The sequence below is a fragment of the Oncorhynchus mykiss genome, chromosome 3 (genome assembly GCF_057628025.1).
Source record: "Oncorhynchus mykiss isolate SJ-2025 chromosome 3, ASM5762802v1, whole genome shotgun sequence".
In the NCBI taxonomy this organism is placed as follows: domain Eukaryota; kingdom Metazoa; phylum Chordata; class Actinopteri; order Salmoniformes; family Salmonidae; genus Oncorhynchus; species Oncorhynchus mykiss.
In genome coordinates, this window is record NC_143024.1 from 45,730,218 (window position 1) to 45,751,869 (window position 21,652).

A 21,652-nucleotide genomic window follows, 5' to 3' on the forward strand; every position below is an offset into this window, starting at 1 on the left:
TTTAGCTTAAATTTCTAAATCCTCAATTACAAATCAATAGTGTTTACAAGTTACACATCATTATGGTTTGTTAACCAGCACCGTGCATTAACATTTTAACTCGCTATGATACTGCATAGCCAAAGAATAACAAAATGTTGTAACAAAATCAAAAGGTCAAAGGGTAAAAACAGTAATTAAAGTTTGACAGGAAAATGTCGAGGTCAATAAATAATTACATGATCAGTTATGTATTGCAATTCAACAATCACTTTCCAGCATGATGAAATAGATAAATAGGGGAACCACTGCATGATAACGCCCGCTTTCAGAGAGGGTGGGACTGGGGAAATGCAGGCCTGAGGGCCATCCAGCTACAGAAACAGAAATAGACCGATAGTACCGATAGAACTGAAAGTGAAGTCCTTCCTATTTGTTGCTTTACAAGCAAAAGAAGGTGCCTGCCTGAGCCTGACCGGCTCAACTTAATGAGTTATTAAGTGAGAATAACATTATAATGCATTGTAAGACTTGTCATGAGCAATACCCCCTTTATAATGGCTTATAGTCTTCTCGGACTAAAGAACAGCCCATTTGAGACAGTTGAAAATGTTATGCGTAGCGAGACCTAACACATAAGTGTTGTTATAAGACATAATAAAGGCTCATACATACTTATAGCAAGGTATAAATCCTCTCTCAGAGGCGTGGTGTAGATTTAAATAATCCACTAGCCAAATTATTGCTGTAAATGTACTGAAACAACCCAACCTAATTCAAGCACAAGCATATAGTGTAGATAGATGTCAGTTCCCCTTCAGCGAATTCCTTTTGCGGAGTACCATAGTCCGCAAGTTGTCATATTATGTGACAATGTCTATGGCTTTGTGACAATGCAGGAGCACGGTTAGTAACAGGATCCAGCCACCTCTCCCTACGTTTATAACATTATACTGGAACATTTAATGATAGCAAAGCTTCAAGATAGACCCAAATACTTCCCAAATTCACATGCAAAGAGTGGATGTAGCATAGCGTACAGTATATATACCCCCCCACCTGCTGCTGCAGAAAGTGTCCGAGTCTGATCCTTCACTGGTCTCTCCCCGTATGCTGCATCGGGTTAGAGCCCAGAGCATGAAAACACACACTTTCACACACACACACTCTTCCCACACATTTAATCTCTTGGCCTTAATGCAAATGTATTCGAATGCAGAAACACAGCACTCTCCTTACGTGGACTTTAATCTTCATGCAAAACCAGCTCTTTATCGGCCTTTTTATGCCATCCCTCTATCTATCCTCGTTACTTGCGCCACCATTGTGTGGGGCTCACGGTATCACATGGAGTTACTGCTATAACCGGCCCATACCTGTTCACAGAGCCTAAAAGGTCCAATGCAGACATTTTTATTTCAATGTCAAATCATTTCTGTGACTGTTTGAAACTCGCTTTTCTCAAGAGCAATTTCTCAAGCAAGAATTTCCCTAGGACTGTCTGGGAGTGGTCTGAGTGGGGAGAGGAAAACTGAAAACTAGCTGTTATTGGCAGAGAGGTTAAGAACTCTCTTTCTTATCGGTCTATTAACTCCTTTGTCACCAGGCAGGCCAAAACTCCATCCCACCTAAACAGGCTGAAATTTCACGTAGCCTTTTCAAACAGCTCTTACAAGAAGGGCATTATAATAATTTTCACAATTTCACAGTATTATTCCAACCTCATAGAGGGGAAATATATATAAAACACAGGATATTCATGTGTTTTAACTGCACTAGGCCTTTAAAGGATGTATAGGAGACTTTAGACGTATTGACTGCAGGGAAGCCATAAGGACTTCCCAGGGAAGAATGATAAACTATATATACAGAAATATGTGGACACCCCTTCAAATGAGTGGATTCGGCTATAAAATCAAGCACATAGCCATGCAATCAACCATTGACAGTAGAATGGCCTTACTGAAGAGCTCAGTGACTTTCAACGTGGCTCCGTCATAGGATGCCACCTTTCCAACAAGTCAGTTCGTCAAATTTCTGCCCTGTTCATTGAGAATACACCTGTAAAGGCGTGAATGGTTTATGCCAGGTTAGGCAGGTCCTTTCCTCGTTCTCCTTATTTTGGGAGAGCTGCTTGTAAGGTAACATGCATGTATACAGCTCTGCCATATACAATTCAGATGTGTGTTTATGGGCATTTTCCCCATTTTTCCCTGTGTTTGAGGTAACAAGAAAAGTGATTCTTTTTCATATACTGTCCATACTGTATATTTTGTAAATAACCCATCTGGATCCAGCCTTCTTCACCGCCTGCACGGTAAAATATATACAGATGTTTCGCACCTGACTGAATCTGAACCTCTGACCGAGTCTGAACTGTTGCTGCCTCACGTTAACAAACAAAACATCTTAGAAAGAAATGGTTACCTAGTAGCTTACTTAGACTATTACATTTAAAACAAATGTTTGTTCTTTATCGCTGCCATTTCGATGTATCCCTCTATATTCACTGAGCGATGATGAACACATCGCTCGGGTTATGCTCTTCCTCCTTCACATCCTCTTTCACATCAGCTCCCTTCAAAACACTCAACAGTCAGCCATATGAAAACGGCTACCCACACTGCTCCCCAAACTACCCCAGCAATAGGACCATCGTGGTTCAAATCTACACCATCACTCAGGCCCAATCTACAGTAAGAATACCCTAGCTGAAATCAATAACATCGCCAGGGGACTTAGCCCTAGTCAATCCCTGTGTGGAGCTGGAGGAGCCGAGCCGTACAGTACGCCCCCTATGTCAGCAGGCCCCAGGCACAGGCAGGCTGAACAAGGGGCCAGATAGGTCGTGGAGCAAATGGCGTACCGGCAGCAGCAAACCGAATGCAGATGCGGCCTGGGGGCCTACTGCGACGCTGGTAAAGCACCTGTACATTTTTAGAGGCAAACTACTTATTTCCGTCCTGCATATCGGCTTGGAAAGACTGATTTCTTTCTATCCCTCCTAGGCGGAAGGATGAAAGGGCCCGGGGAGAAAGGCCTTTCAGGCGTTTAATTGATCAAGCAGAGGCCACAGGGCTTTACCAGAGATAAAAGTGACTACCACTATGCTCAGCACAATGAGGAGATCTATTTTGGAGGAGACCCAATGAAGAAGGAGAATATAGCTCATTATGCAAAGTCATTATGAGGCACTAACTATATGGGACTCATTTTTTTAAAGAGCGTTTTTAAAGAGAGTTTGTAGTAGAATTGAACATGATTTCCAGAGGTCAGGCTATAGGTCACGCAACACTGCCAGGATGTTAACTTGTAGACCAGACTTGTTACTGTACTCAGTACAAAAAAAACAATGCTGCTCATTCCTTGAGCACAACATATCTGTAGCTCCCCTGTTAAGCATGCTTTCTTTCCGAAATCATCTCTTAAATGGATTGACTTAGTATACAATAATTTTTAGATGATAGGGCATGACATTTAAAACATGGTAAATAGGGGGGGAATTCTTACATTGTTTATTGCTCTGAAGATAATGGGATGGGACCTATGCATTAGCAAATCATTTGCATTTTTGTACCGTTTCAGAACCAGTGGGTAGATTTAAAAACACTGAATCTTACGTACTTAATGGAACATAGGGTTGGAGAACCTTAACCCATGGAGCTGTGGTTTGATCAATTCTGAATGTGCCACATTCAGTTCTTCCATCCTTAAAATAACTCTGTATTTCATAGTAAAATGTTGAGTTCCGTAAACCTCTAAGGACCTCCTTCCTTATTTTCCTTGTAACATGACGAGCGAGCTTCTGCAATTACAATTAGCGAACTTTCAGAAAATATTGCTAGGTTTTTACCCCATGTGACATATCTGGGTTTCACTTTACTGAGAGCCAGTTGACCGGTCAGCTTGCCCTACTGGTTGAAATGGAACAAGTTAACTCTTCCACCTTTAACTCCACCTCTAATCCCTCCGTCTGGGGTCTGCCTCCTGGCGTGGCCTTGTCTTTGTACTGCCTGCTCGGTATTCCCAGAAACAGCAGTTATAGTCGTCCTCCGTCGGACCAAGATCTATCCAGTTTGAGCCGGAAACTGATGTTGAACTCGGCTGCATCTTTACCCTACCTTTGCGAATCTACAACCTAGTCTTCACCTGGAGCCTGGGTCTAGTGCTCTGTCAGCTCAACATGTACTTTTTCTACTGCAGTATCTGTACCGGTCTGCTGACTGTCACACTTCTGAGCATCCAGCGCTACCTCCAGGTAGTGCATTTCTACAGCTGGGCCAGACTGGGAGTGGCAAAGGAGAGGGGGCTACTGGTTGTACTGTGTTGGGGCAGCTGGGGTCCATCCCTTATGGGGTAATGGTGCAGGATGAGAAGGAGGGTGATAAATGGATGGGTCCGATGGTGGCTGTGCTGGTGGCTGTGTTGCTCCTGTAGACTCTCCTGGCGTTTGTAGTTCCGTTCTTCATCATGGCCACAGCCTATATCCGCCTCCGGCAAAGGGGGAACCAAACTGCTTTCTTCAGAAGCCCCAGGACGACCCGATTAGTGAGCCTCATCGTTGGGTCCTTCATCGTTCTATGGACTCCTCACCGTGTCATGAATGTGCTGGGAGTGACGGCCATCTTGGCAAAGAATAAGGCTCTGAGAGTGTTCTGGGAGGAAAATTGTAGGATTGATGGATCTCTGGTCTTCATCAACAGCAGCTTGGATCCATTCCTCTATGCCTTTGCCCCCAGAAACACCCAGAGAGCACAGAGAAGTGACAGTCAGGTAGTGACCAAGAGTAGTCACAATCTGTAAGATTTCAGGTCACTCATTAGTAATTTCAATTATTGAAATATTCCCCTTGATAAGGCAAATATGACATATAAATACTGTACCTTATTGAGATTAGCACAACAGTACTAAATTACAATAACCACCCCAGAAAACAAAGGACATGTACGCATTGTTTATGTTTTTGTAAAGCTTAAAATCATGTTTAAATATATTAATATTTGGTCCTGTCGTACGTACCTACAGTACACGTACGCTACGGTCACAAGACTCAGGCCTCCTACGCAAACAGCTGGAGGCAGGGCTTTCTCCTATAGAGCTACATTTTTATGCAATGGTCTGCCTATCTATATCAGAGAAGCAGACTCGGTCTCGACCTTTAAGTCTTTATTGAAGACTCATCTCTTTGGTAGGTCCTATGATTGAGTGTAGTCTGGCCCAGGGGTGTGAAGGTGAACGGAAAGGCACTGGAGCAACGAATCACCCTTGCTGTCTCTGCCTGGCCTGTTCCCCTCACTCCACTGGGATTCTGGCTGACTGGTGCTCTTCCATTCCATCCCTAGGAGGGATGCGTCACTTGAGTCTCTGACGTGATCTTCCTGTCCGGGTTGGCGCCCCCCTCTGGTTCGTGCCGTGGGGAAGATCTTCGTGGGCTATACTCGGCCTTGTCGAAGGGTAATAAGTTGGTGGTTGAAGATATCTCTCTAGTGGTGTGGGGGCTGTGCTTTGGCAAAGTAGGTATAGTCGGACGGGGCCACAGTGTCTCCCGACCCATCCTGTTTCAGCCTCCAGTAATTATGCTGCAATAGTTTGTGTCAGGGGGCTAGTGTCAGTCTGTTATATCTGGAGTATTTCACCTGTCTTATCCGGTGTCCTGTGTGAATTTAAGTAGGCTCCTAATTATCTCTCTCATTCTCTTTCTCTTTCTCTTCTCTCAGAGTACCTGAGCCCTAGGACCATGCACCAGGACTACCTGGCCTGATGACTCCTTGCTGTCCCCAGTCCACTTGGTCGTGCTGCTGCTCCAGTTTCAACTGTTCTGCCTCCGGCTATGGAACCCTGACCTGTTCACCGGACGTGCTACCTTGTCCCAGACCTGCTGTTTCGACTCTCTCTCTCTACCGCACCTGCTGTCTCTAACTCTGAATGATCGGCTGTGAAAAACCAACTGACATTTACTCCTGAAGTGCTGACCTGTTGCACCCTCTACAACCAATGTGATTATTATTATTTGACCCTGCAGGTCATCTATGAACGTTTCAATATCTTGGCCATGTTCTGTTATAATCTCCACCCGGCACAGCCAGAAGAGGACCACCTTGGCCACCTCTCAGAGCCTGGTTCCTCTCTAGGTTTCTTCCTAGGTTCCTACCTTTCTAGGGAGTTTTTCCTAGCCACCGTGTTTCTACATCTGTATTGCTTGCTGTTTGAGGTTTTAGGCTGGGTTTCTGTATAGCACTTTGTGACAACGGGCTGATGTAAAAAGAGCTTTATAAATAGGCTTGATTGATTCATTGATATTGCTTTCATGCCCAAAAATATTTTTGAGATGATTTGGGCATGATATTTAAATCAGACTTCCATTGCAAACACTTCCTTCTCCGTTGAAAGTAGAAGAGAGAGTATTTGGCAGGGGTGTTGTGTTGTTACACATCAGTTTGACATAACTGTTTGGTAAGGTGAGGAGTAAGCCAAAATGATGGTGGGTTAATTTTCTCTTTTATGCTTATGCTGATCACATAAATGACTGTGGATATTGGGATTCACACTCACACCCACACAGTTCTAGCTATAGCATGAGGTTGTTTTCATAGCCTGTGTAAGATGTGTCACGCAGACAAACAGGGTTATATCAGAACGCACTCATCAGTTGCCCCAACTCATTTCTCCATCAACATGCGTTTGCGTCCACATGTCTCCCATGTTGGTTGCAGGAGGACGTCAGTTCACTAACAAGTGAAAAAGTACTTTATTTCCAAGAAACAGTTACTGTTTCCCTTTAACATGACACAATTCCAGGTTAGTTGATCAAGCAGAGTTCCACAAAATTCCAGGTTAATTGATCAAGCAGAGATAAAAGTGACTACCACTATGCTCAACACAATGAGGAGATATTCTTCGGTGCAGACCAATTGAAGGAAAATATAGCTCATTAAGTCATTATAAGGTACGAACTACACGGGACTCTTTTTTTTTTTAAAGCATTTTTTTTTAAAGAGAGTTCATGGTAGAATTGGACATGATTTTCACAGGTCAGGCTATAGGTCACACAGCACTGCCAGGGTGTTAACTTGTAGACCAGACTTGTTGCTGTAAACATAAAAAAAAACAATGCTGCTCATTCCTTGAGCATGACAAACAGTATCTGTAGATCCCCCGAGTGTCACACCCTGATCTGTTTCACCTGTCTTTGTGATTGTCTCCACCCCACTCCAGGTGTCACCCCAGATCTTCCCCATTATCCCCTGTGTATTTATGTCTTCTCTGTTGTCTGTTGCCAGTTCATCTTGTTTGTCAAGTCAACCAGCGGTTTTTGTCTCAGCTCATGCTTCTCCCCAGTCTCTCTTTTTCCCGACTACTCTGGATTTTGACCCCTGCCTGCCTTGACCTGTTGTTTGCCTGCCCTTTTGCCGTAATAAACATTGTTCTTACCTTCAAACCTGATAGTATGAGCCATGCCTGACCCAGCAGACCCGGGCCAGATACACGTCGCCATCTCCTCCCAAGGAGTCATCCCGGGAAGTCCCAGTTGCCAAGAGAACCCGAGGCTTCCCGACCTTCCATGAGAGTCGCCGAAGACGGCTGAGTCACCGCTTCCCGAGCCTATGCAACTAGGTAAAGCTGTGCTATCGCCAGGGGAATGGCAATACAGGATCAACACAAAGAGTTGTCTGTATTGCGGGACTCTTGGTCATTTTGTGTCCTATTGTCCTTTAAAGAGATCAGGCTCACTGGTAGGAGCGAGTACTCTGGTGGGCCATATTCTTCCCTTGCTCACACCCCTGTTCATACCATTCTGCTGTGGGAAGCCAGTCTAAATCTCTCTGGGTTCTCATTGACTCTGGGGCCGATGAGAGTTTTTTGGATGCTATCCTGGCTTCCGAGCTGAACATTCCCACTTGGCCCCTCTCCACTCCCATGGATATTAGAGCACTGGACAGGCGCTCAATATGCCTGGTCACTCATATTACCACTCCCATCAAACTACGATGTCAGGGAATCACAGTGAGACTATTCAATTCCTGCTCATCAAATGGTTTACTGGTGGCATCATGGGCTGGAGGCCATTCTGCCACGCCCAGTGTCTGAAGTCAGCTCAACCTGCCCTGGGGCGTCTTCCTGGGGGCTCGGAAGGTGCCCCGGACCTCTCCGCCATTCCCGAGGAGTACCAGGTCCTTCAGGAGGTGTTCAACACTCCGACCGGGGACGACTGTACTTGCTGTCAGGACCGGAGACCAAGGCCATGGACACCTACATTGTGGACTCCTTAGCTGCAGGATTTATACGTCCTTTGTCCTCTCCCTCCGGCGCAGGGTTCATCTTTGTGGAGAAGAAGGACAAGACCCTGCGCCCGTGCATCGACTACCAGGGACTCAGTGACATAACGGTGAAGAACCGCTACCCGTTCTCACTCATCTCCTCGGCATCCGAGCTGCTCCAGGGGGCCACTGTGTTTTCCAAGCTGGATCTATGGAACGCTGGTGTGGGTCGGAATACTCCCGCAACACCCTTCCCTGATCTGCCACGGGCCTGTCTCCTTTTGAGTGTTCCCTGGGGTACCAGCCCCTGCTCTTCCCCGAGCAGGAGGAAGAAGTTGGCATTCCTTCTGCCCAGATGTTCCTTTTGCCCAGGAGCCCGGTCGGCCCTCCTCAAGACCACCTCCTGGTATCGACGACAAGGGCAGATGGTATGGCTATCCACCCAGGATCTGCCCCTCCGGGTGGAATCCCGCAAGCTCTCCCCCAGGTTTATAGGCCTGTTGCCCATTGCCAAAATGATTAGCCCCTCTGCTGTTCATCTTCTGTTGCCCCGTACCCTTTGTATACATCCCACCTTTCATGTGTCCAGAGTTAAACCCATGTCTCACAGCCCTTTGTCTCCTGTTTCCAGGTCCACCCCTCTCTTTCATCTCATCGAGGGCCAACCGGCTTACACGGTGAGGCGTCCCTTGAAGGTTCAACCTCGGGGCAGGGGATTCCAGTACCTGGTTGACTGGGAGGGTTATGGCCCGGAGGAGAGGAGCTGGGTCCCCGCCAGGGACATCCTGGACCCAGGCCTCAGTACCCAGTACCTTTCCCCCATTACTCTGGTTACTGACCCCTGCCTGCCTTGACCAGTTGTTTGCCTGCCCTGTTGCTGTAATAAACATTGTTCCTCCGACACAGTCTGCATCTGGGTCTTACCTTTAAACCTGATACCGAGCCCAGTATGGGGCAGTCAGACAGTGGCGGCAGCTATGCTTTTAGCAGCACGCTGAGCCCCGTTACGGTGGTGACGTGACCCGGATCGACAGTTGGCCTTCTCTCAACGGTCGGGGTTGCTCGCTGTCTAGCGAGTTTAGAAGGGGTGAATGTAACGGAGTTAAGAATGTACCGTAAGCTCCCTCCACACCTGTCTTGAAATGTCGTCAATGGAGCCATCCAAGGGGTCCCTTTTGTATGGCTCAATTGGTTTGCACAGTGCCAAGGAGGACGGTTACCTGTTTTGTAAAACAGAGGCTACTTGGTTCGAGTCCAGCATAGGGTAGTTAAGCAGTGGAGGAAGCTAAGCTGTTAGCAGCGCCGTAATGGGGGTCAGCATGCTGCTAACAGTTTAGCTTCCTCCACTCAGGAGACACTCTTATCAGTTGCCTCAACTAATTTCCACATCAATACGCATTTTCTCTATGCATCCCCCAGTACTCTCTCCCTCTCCCTCTCTCTCTGTGTGTGTGTGTGTGAATGTGTGGGCAGAGACAAGTGTGCTGGAGTCAGAGCAGACACCCACCAGCTGCAACCTGTTCCATAATCAAGACCTCTACAAATACTCAGCCCTGCCACTTCCACGCTGCCAGATCGTAATCTCTGCTCAGTCAGTCTACGCTTCTAGCTATTTGTTACTTTTCAGATCCTGTTTCCCTGCCTGACGCTGATATATTCTCCGCTACAGTTCTGCCCGATCTGACTCTGGTCCCTGTCTCCTGTCCCATGTCTCATCATCCTGCTACTCTGTCCTGGATTCCCCACTCTACTACTCCCTTGGATTCCCTCCGGACCTGCTTACCCTGTCTCAACCCCTCTCGCTCCAGCCTCAGCCTCATCACCAGGCCTCCAGCAACCCGCCGAGCTTCCCCTGACCTGCACCAAGGTGGCAATACAGTAGCCCTATATAATAAATTGGACTAAATAATGCAATAATAATAACTAATAATAATCAAATCAATGCCGTTTCCAGGCCAATATTATGGTGGGTTAATAAGAGGCAGCTAGGGGGCAGTTATGTCAGTCACTGTCACTCAATTAGTCCATGTCAGCTAACATTTGATAGATTGCTAGGTAAGTTAGTCTAGCCAGCAGTGAAAATCTTGTAGTAATCATGCCCAAATTACTGTCTGGGCACGCAAGGCACGCATGTGCCCAGGAGCCCTGAACTCAAGGGGGCCCCCATTGATTTTGTTAGTTATTCTCACTCAGACATCATATGAACATGGCATAAGTCATGGCAAAATATGTAGAACTGCAGGAAATGAGCTTTAAAATGGCAACATGTTTTCTCCATCCAATGGCAAAACGTATAGAACTGCAAGACATTTGATGAAAAACTGAAAATAATTATCTCAACCCCATATAAAAAATGTGCAGAATTGCAGGAAATTAGTATTAAAACTGCAACATTTTCTCTCTGTCCCATGGAAAAAGGTGTGGAATTGCATACATTAGCTTTAATAAAACTGTAAAATGTTACTAGTGCTGCCTAATGTTTTTCCCGGAAAGTGGGCCCCCCTTAACAAATTCCGCTTAGGTACACCAAAAAATAGCCAGAAATGTCCCTGAATAAAATGACAGAATTGATCTCACAATAAAACTACAGAATTCATCTCACAACTGAGCATCTCAGAACATAATGAACCATTTGGAAAGACTTAAGTTACCCACTCCCTTGTAGGAAGGGGATTTATTAATATACACACGTTGAAATTGCCCTCCCCTCTCTCCAAAGAAAGGTTAGCAGAAATGATGGAACCTACCTTCACATCCAAGACAACTATGTGTGCTTGCTTTTGGGTCTGGATCTCTTGATGTTATGTAACACATATTCGTTGCCTAACAAAGCAAACAAATCCAATTCAATGTCTCTCGGTCTTCTTTATTGTCTCTACCTGTGGTGTATAGGGGGATATTCATACAAATTCGCCCAGTGGTATGAACACACGGTTGTATGTAGATTTATCTAGCCTATTGATTCCCTAGATCTCGAGCATGTATCCAAACGAAAGCGAATTAAATCCCGTCACAAACTACTCCAGCAAACAACAACATTCTGCTCCTGTCAAAAATTATTTTAGAAAATATGTGAATATGCATTTGAATGCAAGCGTGGTGAGATGGCGAGACACCATTTCGCACAGGCAGATCTGCATATGGAAATTAGGGTTAACCTGGGTCCAGTTTTATTTCACTGTTGTACTGTTTTTAATGAGACGGGGACACCAAGAGACGGACTGTCGGGGAAGGAAGGGCATAGGACGTGACTTTCATACAAGGCTACAAATGACATACAAATAAAATGCATTACATCAACTATACCAGGGATATTGTCAACTTTGATGGAGGTGGGGGCCAGAAAAACATGAACTCATCATGAAGGGCCGCAGTTGCTCGAGGATGTGTGTACCCACATCTGCATAACCCCCGACCCCACCACACCAAACCACATTGCGAGAAAACAATTACCATCCCCCTGTTGTTGTTTTTTAAGTTTCAGTTAATTTTGTGCAATTCTACACATTTTGCCATGGGACAGATATGTTTTTGCAATTTCTCTGCAATTCTACACATTTTGTCATAGGGTGGAGAGAAATATTTGTTGTTTTTAATATGATATCTGAGTGAGTTTGACTGACAAAATCAATGGGGGCCCTCGGATGGTAATTCGACCATGATTACTACATTTAGATAGCTGGCCACTAGACTAATTTACCAATATAAAAATGTTAGATGACATGGGCTAATTCAGTGCTGGGGCAGCAGGGCAGCCTAGTGGTTAGAGCGTTAGACTAGTAACTGAAAGGTTGCAAATTCAAATCTGAGCTGACAGACTGTAAACTCTCGGCTAGCTAGTTAGCGGTGGTGCGCGTTAAATAACGTTTCAATCGGTGATGTCAATCGGTGATGTCGCTCTGAGACCTTGAAGTAGTGGTTCCCCTTGCTCTGCAAGGGCCGCGGCTTTTGTGGAGCGATGGGTAACGATGCATCGTGGGTGACTGTTGTTGATGTGTGCAGAGGGTCCCTGGTTCACGGCCGGGTATGGGCGAGGGGACGGTTTAAAGTTATACTGTTACACAGACTCACATCAAACATCTCCAATCCAAAGTCGCAACAAAGCATCCTTCACGCATGCTGCCAAACATACCCTTGTAAAACTGACCATCCTACCAATCCTCAACTTCAGCAATGTCATTCACAAAATAGCCTCAAATACCCTACTCAATAAATTGGATGCAGTCTATCACAGTGCCATCCATTTTGTCACCAAAGCCCCATATACTACCCACCACTGCGACCTGTACGCTCTCGTTGGCTGGCCCTCGCTTCATACTCGTCGCCAAACCCACTGGCTCCAGGTCATCTACAAGACCCTGCGAGGTAAAGTCCCCCCTTATCTCAGCTCGCTGGTCACCATAGCAGCACCCACCTGTGACACGTGCTCCAGCAGGTATATCTCTCTGGTCACCCCCAAAAACCAATTATTCCTTCTCCTTCCAGTTCTCTGCTGCCAATGACTGGAACGAACTACAAAAATCTCTTAAACTGGAAACACATCTCCCTCACTAGCTTTAAGCACCAGCTGTCAGAGCAGCTCACATATTACTGCACCTGTACATAGCCCATCTATAATTTTGCCCAAACAACTACCTCCCCCCATAATGTATTCATTTATCTTGCTCTTTTGCACCCCATTATTTCTATCTCTACCTTGCACATTCTTCCACTGCAAATCTACCATTGTTTTACATGCTATATTGTATTTACTTCGCCACCATGGCCTTTTTTTTGCCTTTACCTCCCTTATCTCACCTTATTTGCTCACATTGTATATAGACTTAGTTTTCTACTGCATGTTTGTTTTACTCCATGTGTAACTCTGTGTTGTTGTATGTGTCGCAATTGTAAACGAGAACTTGTCCTCAACTTGCCTACCTGGTTAAATAAAGGTGAAATAAAATGTAAAAAAATAAATGCGTATCATTATTTTGTAATCTTGTTTTTTTAAATCAATCGAATGATAACTGTAACGTATTTGCTACAATTTAGCAGCTACGTCACTCCTCTCGACAGAACTTCGTACCAATTATCCCGGAGATATCGGTCGCAGTGCCGACTTTGCGCATGTGCTCCTTTTGCGCGGGAGAGACAGGCGGAAGTGAAAACACCAGACAGAGCGTTCAGAAAGGATTCCAGGATTTCGTCTGGATTTAAGCTAGCTCGTTAACCACACCAAGCTGTTTTTTTTTACTTGGCTTTTCATTTAATGGTGTAACTGCAGTTTATTCAACAGTGCTGCTAATGTAGGTGTTTTTGACGATGTTATTCTCGACAGGGCATAAAGTCAAGACTCGTACTAGTGAACCACGGCGCAGATAGAACAAGGAGTTAGTTATACAAATCAAACGTTAGTATTTCAGGGAACTAGCTAGCTAAGTAACGTTAGAAGTTGGCCAACATTAGCCCTGTAAGATTACAAGGCTAACTTGGCTAACTACGTGTACGTTTTTATAGATGTGTTGTTTAATTGTTTATGTTGTCATTTGTATCGTTTCAAAAACGATTATATTGATAAAACATTGATTGTCATTCCCTGCACGTAACTTACTAACAGTAAGCTCTAACTATGAATTGTACACTTCCCGAGCCCTATTTCTCATCTTCCCAACCAAAGTGCCATGGCCAGACTGTTGAAATGACAGATTGTGTCTTTAATGTCGCTTCTCTAAAGTGAAGACAATGGAAGAGGACATCAGCCAGTCGCTGACCCCGCCGGTGTCACCCTTCGCAGGGGAAAGCCAGTGTGAGCTGACCCCAGCCCTGCCACCCTGTTTCTCCTGTGCATCTGACCCGGGTCGGGATGACACCCGGCCACTGTCATCTGACGGTTATATTGGCAGGGGCTCCCTGAAACGGTAACGTCTCTATGAGCACACTGCTAAGGCATATCTTGGCAGGCTAATATTATACTGAACAAAAATATAAATGCAACAATGCAACAATTTAAAATATTTTACAGAGTACCAGTTCATATAAGGAAATCAGTCAATTTAAATGAATTATTACATTCAGAAATACTCCTCAGTACTCCTTTATTCAGTGTATAATCTACTGTATAAGAGTACAGAGACATTACATTAGGTACTTGTCATGGTAAATACAGAAGGAAAGTCCCGCCTACTTCATGGATTGTGTCCCACAGTGTTTTTGAATGGACTTCAAGAATATAAAATCGAATTAATAAAAAAGTGGTTGTTTAAGATGTATGTAAAATTATATTAGTATTTGTGGATTAATTGACTTCTACCTGATGCCTTTCATTAAGATTTCTGTTTGAGTAAATTAATCCACTAATACAAATATAATTTTTTACATATCTTAAATGACTGCTTTTTAAAATGTATTATGTATTCTTGAAGGCCATTCAAAAACACTGGGACATGATACATGAATCGATCGGTGTTTTGTCACGTGTCATGGCAAGTGCCTAATGTAATGTCTCTACTCTTATACAGTAGAGTAGATTATACACTGAATAAAAAAAGTACTGAGGAGTATTTCTGTCTGTAATAATTTATTTAAATTGACTGATTTCCTTATATGAACTGGTACCCAGTAAAATATTTGAAATTGTTGCATGTTGCATTTATATTGTCAAGATTATATTGTCAAATTCATGAAAACGCAGTAATTTAAGATATGTAAAATTATATTAGTATTTGTAGATTAATTGACTTCTACCTGATGCCTTTCATGAAGATTTGTGATTGATTGAGTAAATTATTCCAAGAATACAAATATAATATATATCTTAAATTACTGAGTTTTCATGAATTTGACAATATAATCTTGAAGGCCATTCAATAACAGGACATGATCCAGGAAATAGGTGGGACTTGCATACCGAATGTGACGCATAGTAACTCAAACGATCGTCAGATTGGACAGCTGACAACAGTGGACAGAAATAATAATATGTTGACCTTGTTATAATACAACAGAATCATTACCGACAATATTGTTTGAGGGAAAACTCCCTGTCTTCAGTGTCTTTTAGGCTGCAGCAGATCTAAGTTACTATTGTCTTCCATAGGCTGCTGTTACGTCTGGCCCCAGCCCCTGCAGACTACGAAGATGACACAGTGGATATCTTTGGTTTCCCATGGGTGACAGAGACCGCTCTGGTGGAATCTACCAAGCTTTTGTTTGGCCTATTCAGGTGGGAATACAGACAGATAATGTGGAGTGTCATTCATTTATTTCAGACTATGTAGAACTGCCTCACTGTCTCTCATTCTCAGGGTTTTGAGGTCAGTATGTCACAATTTGTTGTCACCTTTCAGGCAAAAGCTTCTTAAATTAGAGACCCTGGTGCAGTCCAGCTCTCATGACTTTGGTAAGCTAACTTAATGTGTACCTTGCTGCTCATGGTTTGATTTGAGAAAGCTTTGTGGTAATAACCAAGTGTGAAGTGATTAGATTTGGTATGGTGGTGGTTGGATTTTATTTTTCTGGGTTGTTGTAATGGGGAAATCTTATACTGTTTTCGTTGTACTGTATGTACTTGACAATGCTATGTTTCAGGCCAAGCCAGCAGCCTCCATTATGAGGCAGAAGACCTTAGGCAACAATGTGTGCTGTTTCTCCAATATGTCAAAGTCTTCCTATACAGGTAATGCTGCTGGTCAGTTATTACTGATTCTCACTGACTGTTCCTGGCCTAGGGCATAGGCTATATTTACTAGGCATATACATATTCCAGTAAAACAGTGTAAGGATTTGTTTTTTGTTTAAAAGGTCAAAGGATCAGCATTCAGGTCTGACACCTGACTTTTCTGTGATTCCCTATGTGACCTCTGCACCCTGCAGGTACCTGGAGCCCACCTGTTCCCTGGAGGAGGGCCCCTGTCACCCCTATGTGGAGCTGGAGGCTCAGCTACCCTCTGCTCTGCTGGAGGAGCTCTTTGGGGTCACCCTCCTCATAGGGCGCCTCAAAGACCTGCCAGCCAACATCCAGAGTGCCCTCACCATACAGCACCAGGGCAAGGTAGCCCCCCCCCCCCCCACACACACACACACACAGCATGAATATTGTGAGTGAATACCAGACCTGGGTTCAAATATGTGTATTTGAGTATCTGGTATTTAATATAATTTTTCTGTGTATTTCAATATTCAAATACACAGAATATTCAAATACACAGCCAAAAAAACTATTATTTTTATTTGAGTATTTGAATGTTAAAAACAAATAGTCTGCCAAATTGTATTTGACAGTATGTTCAAATACTTATTTCAATTTGACAGTATGTTCAAATACTTATTTCAAAGGCTATTTTCAAATACCTGGGTTAAATGCATGAGAGTGTATTTGAGTCGGTGGATTTAAGTTTTTCAAATACTTTCCAAGTGTATTTCCAAATACATGAAAATATTCAACTACTATTCAACTATTCAAATATATCTCAATACTTACTTCTGTTGTGGAATTCTACACAGGGACACTCAAAGTCAATCTTTAATTAATCATTTTTTATCATCAGCGCCCTGGAGAGGTTCCAACCAACTCAATTCACCAAGTATACATGTCGATCAGGAGCTCTACCTGGGGAAGTCCCGTTAGCTCTCTAATATACTGCAGACAAGTTATATTTGCATGATTTAGCTTATTCATCATTCATAATTAATTAATCATTAACATTTGCTTCATTCATGTGACTGACCAATACTGTGTCATGCATGTGACAGACACTACGAGGCAACACCCAACACCCCAGGAGGCTTCTTGTCTAGGCGGAAACCTTGAAACTGAGATATTTTGTTCTCAAATCAAGGGCCTGGGCGTACTGCCAACTTGCAGATAGTGAGGATTCGTTCAATTAGTTACATTATTAGAAAAGCACACACATCAAATGTTCCTTTACATTTTGTAAGTATGTGAAAATAATTTAGATATTTGAAAGTATTTGAACCCAGGTCTGGTGAATACACCCTGTTATGCTTTTACTGTATATCTCCCCTCAGCTGTTTCCTCCCTCCTGGCATTTGTTACACCTCCACCTGGACATCCACTGGTCAGTATTGGAGATTCTCCACTTGCTGGGGCAGAGGATGCAAGGTATGTGTTGATTTTCTTGTTGTTATTTAGGATCTCGTCTAACCTGTCGTAGGGTAATCTTCCAAGGCAAAACAAATTGCATATGCAGTACTGTAAAAATCGAAAACGGATCTGAAATACACAATATGAAGAGAGAGAAAAATAAAATAAGTTGAGGCGGGTGTTGTCAGGCTGGTATTGTCAGTGTATTGTAGGTCTACTGCATTCTTATTTGTCTGTTTGACCTTTGCAGGTCAGGTGGTGTACGCTCACCAGTTTGTGAACCTGACAGGGGAGAACCTGACCAACAACAGCCTGTTTGAGGAGCATCTCTGCAACCTGCTCTCTGACCTCACGGGCATGGCCATGAGCAAATACAGCAAGGTACTGTGCTTGGGGTTATACGTGTGTGTTGTGTTCCTTAACAACACTAACCATTGAGTAAGCCTTGAGGCAAACCCCTTAAGAATGTTCCAGGGGCGCCACACTATGGCTGACGCTGTGCTCCCATCTCTCTGTGGGTGGGTGGTGTATTGTTGTATTTTATTAGGATCCCCATTTAGCTGTTGCAAAAGCAGCAGCTACTCTTCCTGGGGTACACATGAAACATGACATAATACAGAACATTAATAGACAAGAGCAGCTCAAGGACAAAACTACGTAAAAAAAATAAAATGTTTAAGGCACATGTAGCCTACATATCAATGCATACACGCAAGCTATCTAGGTCAAGTAGGGGAGAGGCGTTGTGCCGTGAAGTGTTGCTTCATCTGTTTTTTGAAACCAGGTTTGCTGTTTATTTGAGCAATATAAGATTGAACGGAGTTCCATGCAATAATGTCTCTCTATAATATTGTATGCTTTCTTGAATTTGTTCTGGATTTGGGGACTGTGCCCTCTGATTACAATGATTACGAGCAAGACGTACCACTCTGTTCTGGGCCAGCTGCAGCTTAACTAGGTCTTTCCGTGCAGCACTGGACCACACGACTGGACAATAATCAAGATTAGACAAAACTAGAGCCTGCAGAACTTGCTTTTTTCTGTGTGGTGTCAAAAAAGCAGAGCATCTCTTTATTTTGGACAGACCTCACCCCATCTTTACAACCATTGCATCTATATGTTTTGACCATGACAGTTAATGCCAAGTAATTTAGTTTCCTTATCTTGTTCAACAGCCACACCATTCATTACCAGATTCAGCTGAGGTCTAGAACGTAGGGAATTATTTTTTTACCAAATACAATACTCTTAGTTTTAGAAATGTTCAAGACCAGTTCATTACTGGCCACCCATTCCAAAACAGACTGCAACTCTTTAAGGGTTTCAGTGACTTTATTAGCTGGGGTTGCTGATGCTTATATGGTTGAATCATCAGCATACATGGACATGCATGCTTTGTTTAGTGGCAGGTAATGTGTAGAAATAGAAAAGATTAGAGGGCTTAGAGACCTGCCCTGCAGTACACCACACGTTACATGTTTGACATTAGATAAGCTTCCATTTGAGTTCTGTTAGATAGATAGCTCTGAATCCACGATATGACAGAGGTTGAAAAGCCATAACTTAAGTTTGTTTTTCAACAACAGGTTATGGTCAATAATATCAAAGGCTGCTTGAAATCTAACAGTGCAGTTCCCATAATCTTCTTATTATCAATTTCTTTCAATCGTCATTTGTGTCAGTGCAGTACATGTTGAGTGCCCTTCTCTATAAGCATTCTCAAAGTCTGTTGTTAATTTGTTTACAGAGATATAGCACTGTATTTGGTCAAACACAATTTTTTCCAACAGTTTGCTAAGAGCTAGCAGAAAGTTTATAGGTCTGCTGTTAGAACCAGTAAAGGCTGCTTTAACACTCTTGGGTAGTTGAATTACTTTGGCTTCCCTCCAGGCCTGAGGACAGACTTTCCTCTAGGCTCAGATTAAAGACATGACAGATAGGAGTGTCTATAGAGTCAGCTACCATCCTCAGGAGCTTTCCATCTAAGTTGTCAATGCCAGGTTTTGTCATTATTGATCGATAACAATAATTTGTCCACCTCTCCCACTCTAACTTTACAAAATTAAAACATGCAATTATTTTCTTTCATTAATTGTTTTCTTGGCTCACAGTTCGTTGTTGACCACTTTGCCAATTAAGTAATCAATATGCAGTAAGTCTGCCAGTCGGATGTACATCCAGACTTATTAGCCACTCCTTTTGCCCCATCTCTTTGAACCAATTCCTCATCAATCTATGGAGCCTTAACAGTTCTACCAGTCCGTCACTTAATAGGTGCATGTTTATCAATAATTGGAAGAAGAAATTTCATAAATTCATCAAGTGCAGGGTCTGGATGCTCCTTATTAATCACATCAGACCAACAACTATTTTTTAACATCATCCACATAAGAGTCACAGCAAAATCTTTTGTATGATCTCTTATACACTATTTTAGACCCAGCTGTTGGAACTTTGGCTTTCCTGAATATAACTACTATACTGTGATCACTGCATCCAATGGGTACGGATACAGCTTTAGAACAAAGTTCTACGGTGTTAGTAAAAATGTGATCGATACATGTGGATGATCTTGTTCCTGTAGTGTTTGTAAACACCCTGGTAGGTTGATTAACAACCTGAACCAGATTACAGACACTAGTTACAGTAAGAAGCTTCCTCTTGAGCGGACAGCTTGATGAAAACCAGTCAATACTCAAGTCCCCAAGAAGGTAGACCTCTCTGTTTACATCACATACACGATCAAGCATTTCACACATATTATTTAGATACTGACTGTTCACACTTGGTGGCCTATAGCAACACCCCAAAAGAAAATGCTTTAGATGTGCCAAGTGAACCTGCAACCACAACACTTCAATAACACTTGACATGAGATCTGTAAGCATTACAGGGATATGGCTCTGAATATACAGCAACACCTCCCCCATAAGCATTTCTGCCTCTTCTATAAATATTATATCCTGTATTGCTACTGCTGTATCATCAAATGAATTATCTAAGTGACTCTCAGAAATAGCTAGTATATGAATGTTATCTGATGTTAGCAAGTTATTGATTTCTTGAACCTTATTCCTACGGCTACATATAATAATATAGGCTATTTTCAGCCCTTTCCTTGGCAGCTTATCAGAGATGGACATAATAGTGAAAAGAGCAAACAAAGCAAGGTACAAAAAAAAAATAAATACATTCAGCAGTCCATTAATCAATTGGTGTGGGTGCTGCGGGGTTGAAGCTACGAACCCATAGGCTTGGCTTTCTCATCCCTTCCAGGCTTCTGTGAGGAAGGGTGGACAATGAGCCTGTCATGGCGGATGTAAGCAATGCGGTTGTGTCTAAGAGTTGGGTGTGAAGAAAAACAAAAAAAGAAAATTCCTAACAACTTTTCATATGGTTATAATACTGCCTGGAAAGGGTGAAATCGATAGGTAATTTAAAACCTACAGGTAATTTAAAACCTACAGGCAACATTTACATCTCCGTAAGAGTTGGTAGCCTCTTCCGAGGGTATTCCTAACTCTTTCCTCTGTTCTAGGTAAGGCCTACTGAGGCCCTGACCAGCTATCACTACTACTGCACCTGCACCAAAGAGCTGTGGATACTACTTATACACTTACTGGAACACAGGAGCAAAGTGTTACACACACAGGTGAACATACACACGTTCACACTTGGTGTAACTCTATGATTTGGTGACCATTTGGATTTTATCTGCAATTAATCAAATTTGACATAGTGTTTATTTACAACTGTGTGTGTGTGCACGTGTGTGTGTTTCCCCCAGTCTTTCTGGAACTACATGAACACACTGCTGCAGTCTCTGATCAGTGGCCAGCCTGTAGCAGAGCAGTACGGTGTGCTCCCTACACACTGTAAAGACCCTCTGGGCTTCACCTGGTGGCTTGTCACTCACTTGGCTGAGCTGGGACAATACAGCCACAACGGAGCCTTCCAAAACGGGGTAATCTACCTGAGATTAGGGGGCTATAAGGAGGGATGTCCTAAACTGTAAAGGTGTGTGATTTCCCCCCCCCCCCCCCCCTGATTAATCAGATATGGCTGAATTTCTGAAATGTGTCTTCCATTTATAGTTGAAATGGTCAAAATCCTGATTTGTCCCGATCGTATCCCCTGCAATATAAACTTCTTGCCCAAGCGTATTAGACTGTATGTTTTTGTTGGTAATATAATGTATGCTCTGGTCTCACAGAAACAGCTGGAGGACAACTGGAGTTTTGTGTGTGAGCTGCTCAAGTCCACCTGTAACCCCAAGGTAGGCTCTCGCGCAAAGGGGATATGGGTTATGGACGGGTGCATGGTTTCTGTG

The 21,652-nt window shown here is 43.4% G+C and overlaps 1 protein-coding gene and 1 pseudogene across 6 annotated transcripts in view; both read left to right on the top strand.

Annotated features, from left to right (window-relative positions):
- The first annotated feature begins 3,902 nt into the window (after positions 1 to 3,902).
- On the top strand, positions 3,903 to 4,782 carry LOC149984561 (delta-type opioid receptor-like; annotated as a pseudogene).
- An 8,542-nt stretch (positions 4,783 to 13,324) lies between these two features.
- The window catches only part of mms22l (MMS22-like, DNA repair protein), a 31,403-nt gene continuing 23,075 nt past the window's right edge, over positions 13,325 to 21,652 (top strand). The window contains exons 1-11 of one of the 6 annotated variants that reach the window (XM_090229350.1): positions 13,325 to 13,629; positions 13,954 to 14,137; positions 15,316 to 15,441; positions 15,566 to 15,618; positions 15,807 to 15,894; positions 16,092 to 16,269; positions 17,247 to 17,340; positions 17,573 to 17,703; positions 20,861 to 20,974; positions 21,110 to 21,339; positions 21,536 to 21,598. Coding sequence is in view for 3 of the 6 variants with exons in the window: in XM_021596411.3 (XP_021452086.3) it covers positions 13,962 to 14,137; positions 15,316 to 15,441; positions 15,566 to 15,618; positions 15,807 to 15,894; positions 16,092 to 16,269; positions 17,247 to 17,340; positions 17,573 to 17,703; positions 20,861 to 20,974; positions 21,110 to 21,286; positions 21,536 to 21,598 (1,200 nt within the window). In the remaining 3 variants the exon portion in view is untranslated. Of the gene's footprint in view, positions 13,630 to 13,953; positions 14,138 to 15,315; positions 15,442 to 15,565; positions 15,619 to 15,806; positions 15,895 to 16,091; positions 16,270 to 16,952; positions 17,086 to 17,246; positions 17,341 to 17,572; positions 17,704 to 20,860; positions 20,975 to 21,109; positions 21,340 to 21,535; positions 21,599 to 21,652 lie in introns of those variants that run through there. The other 5 variants (XM_021596411.3, XM_021596415.3, XM_090229351.1 and 2 more) reach the window with 5 other exon arrangements.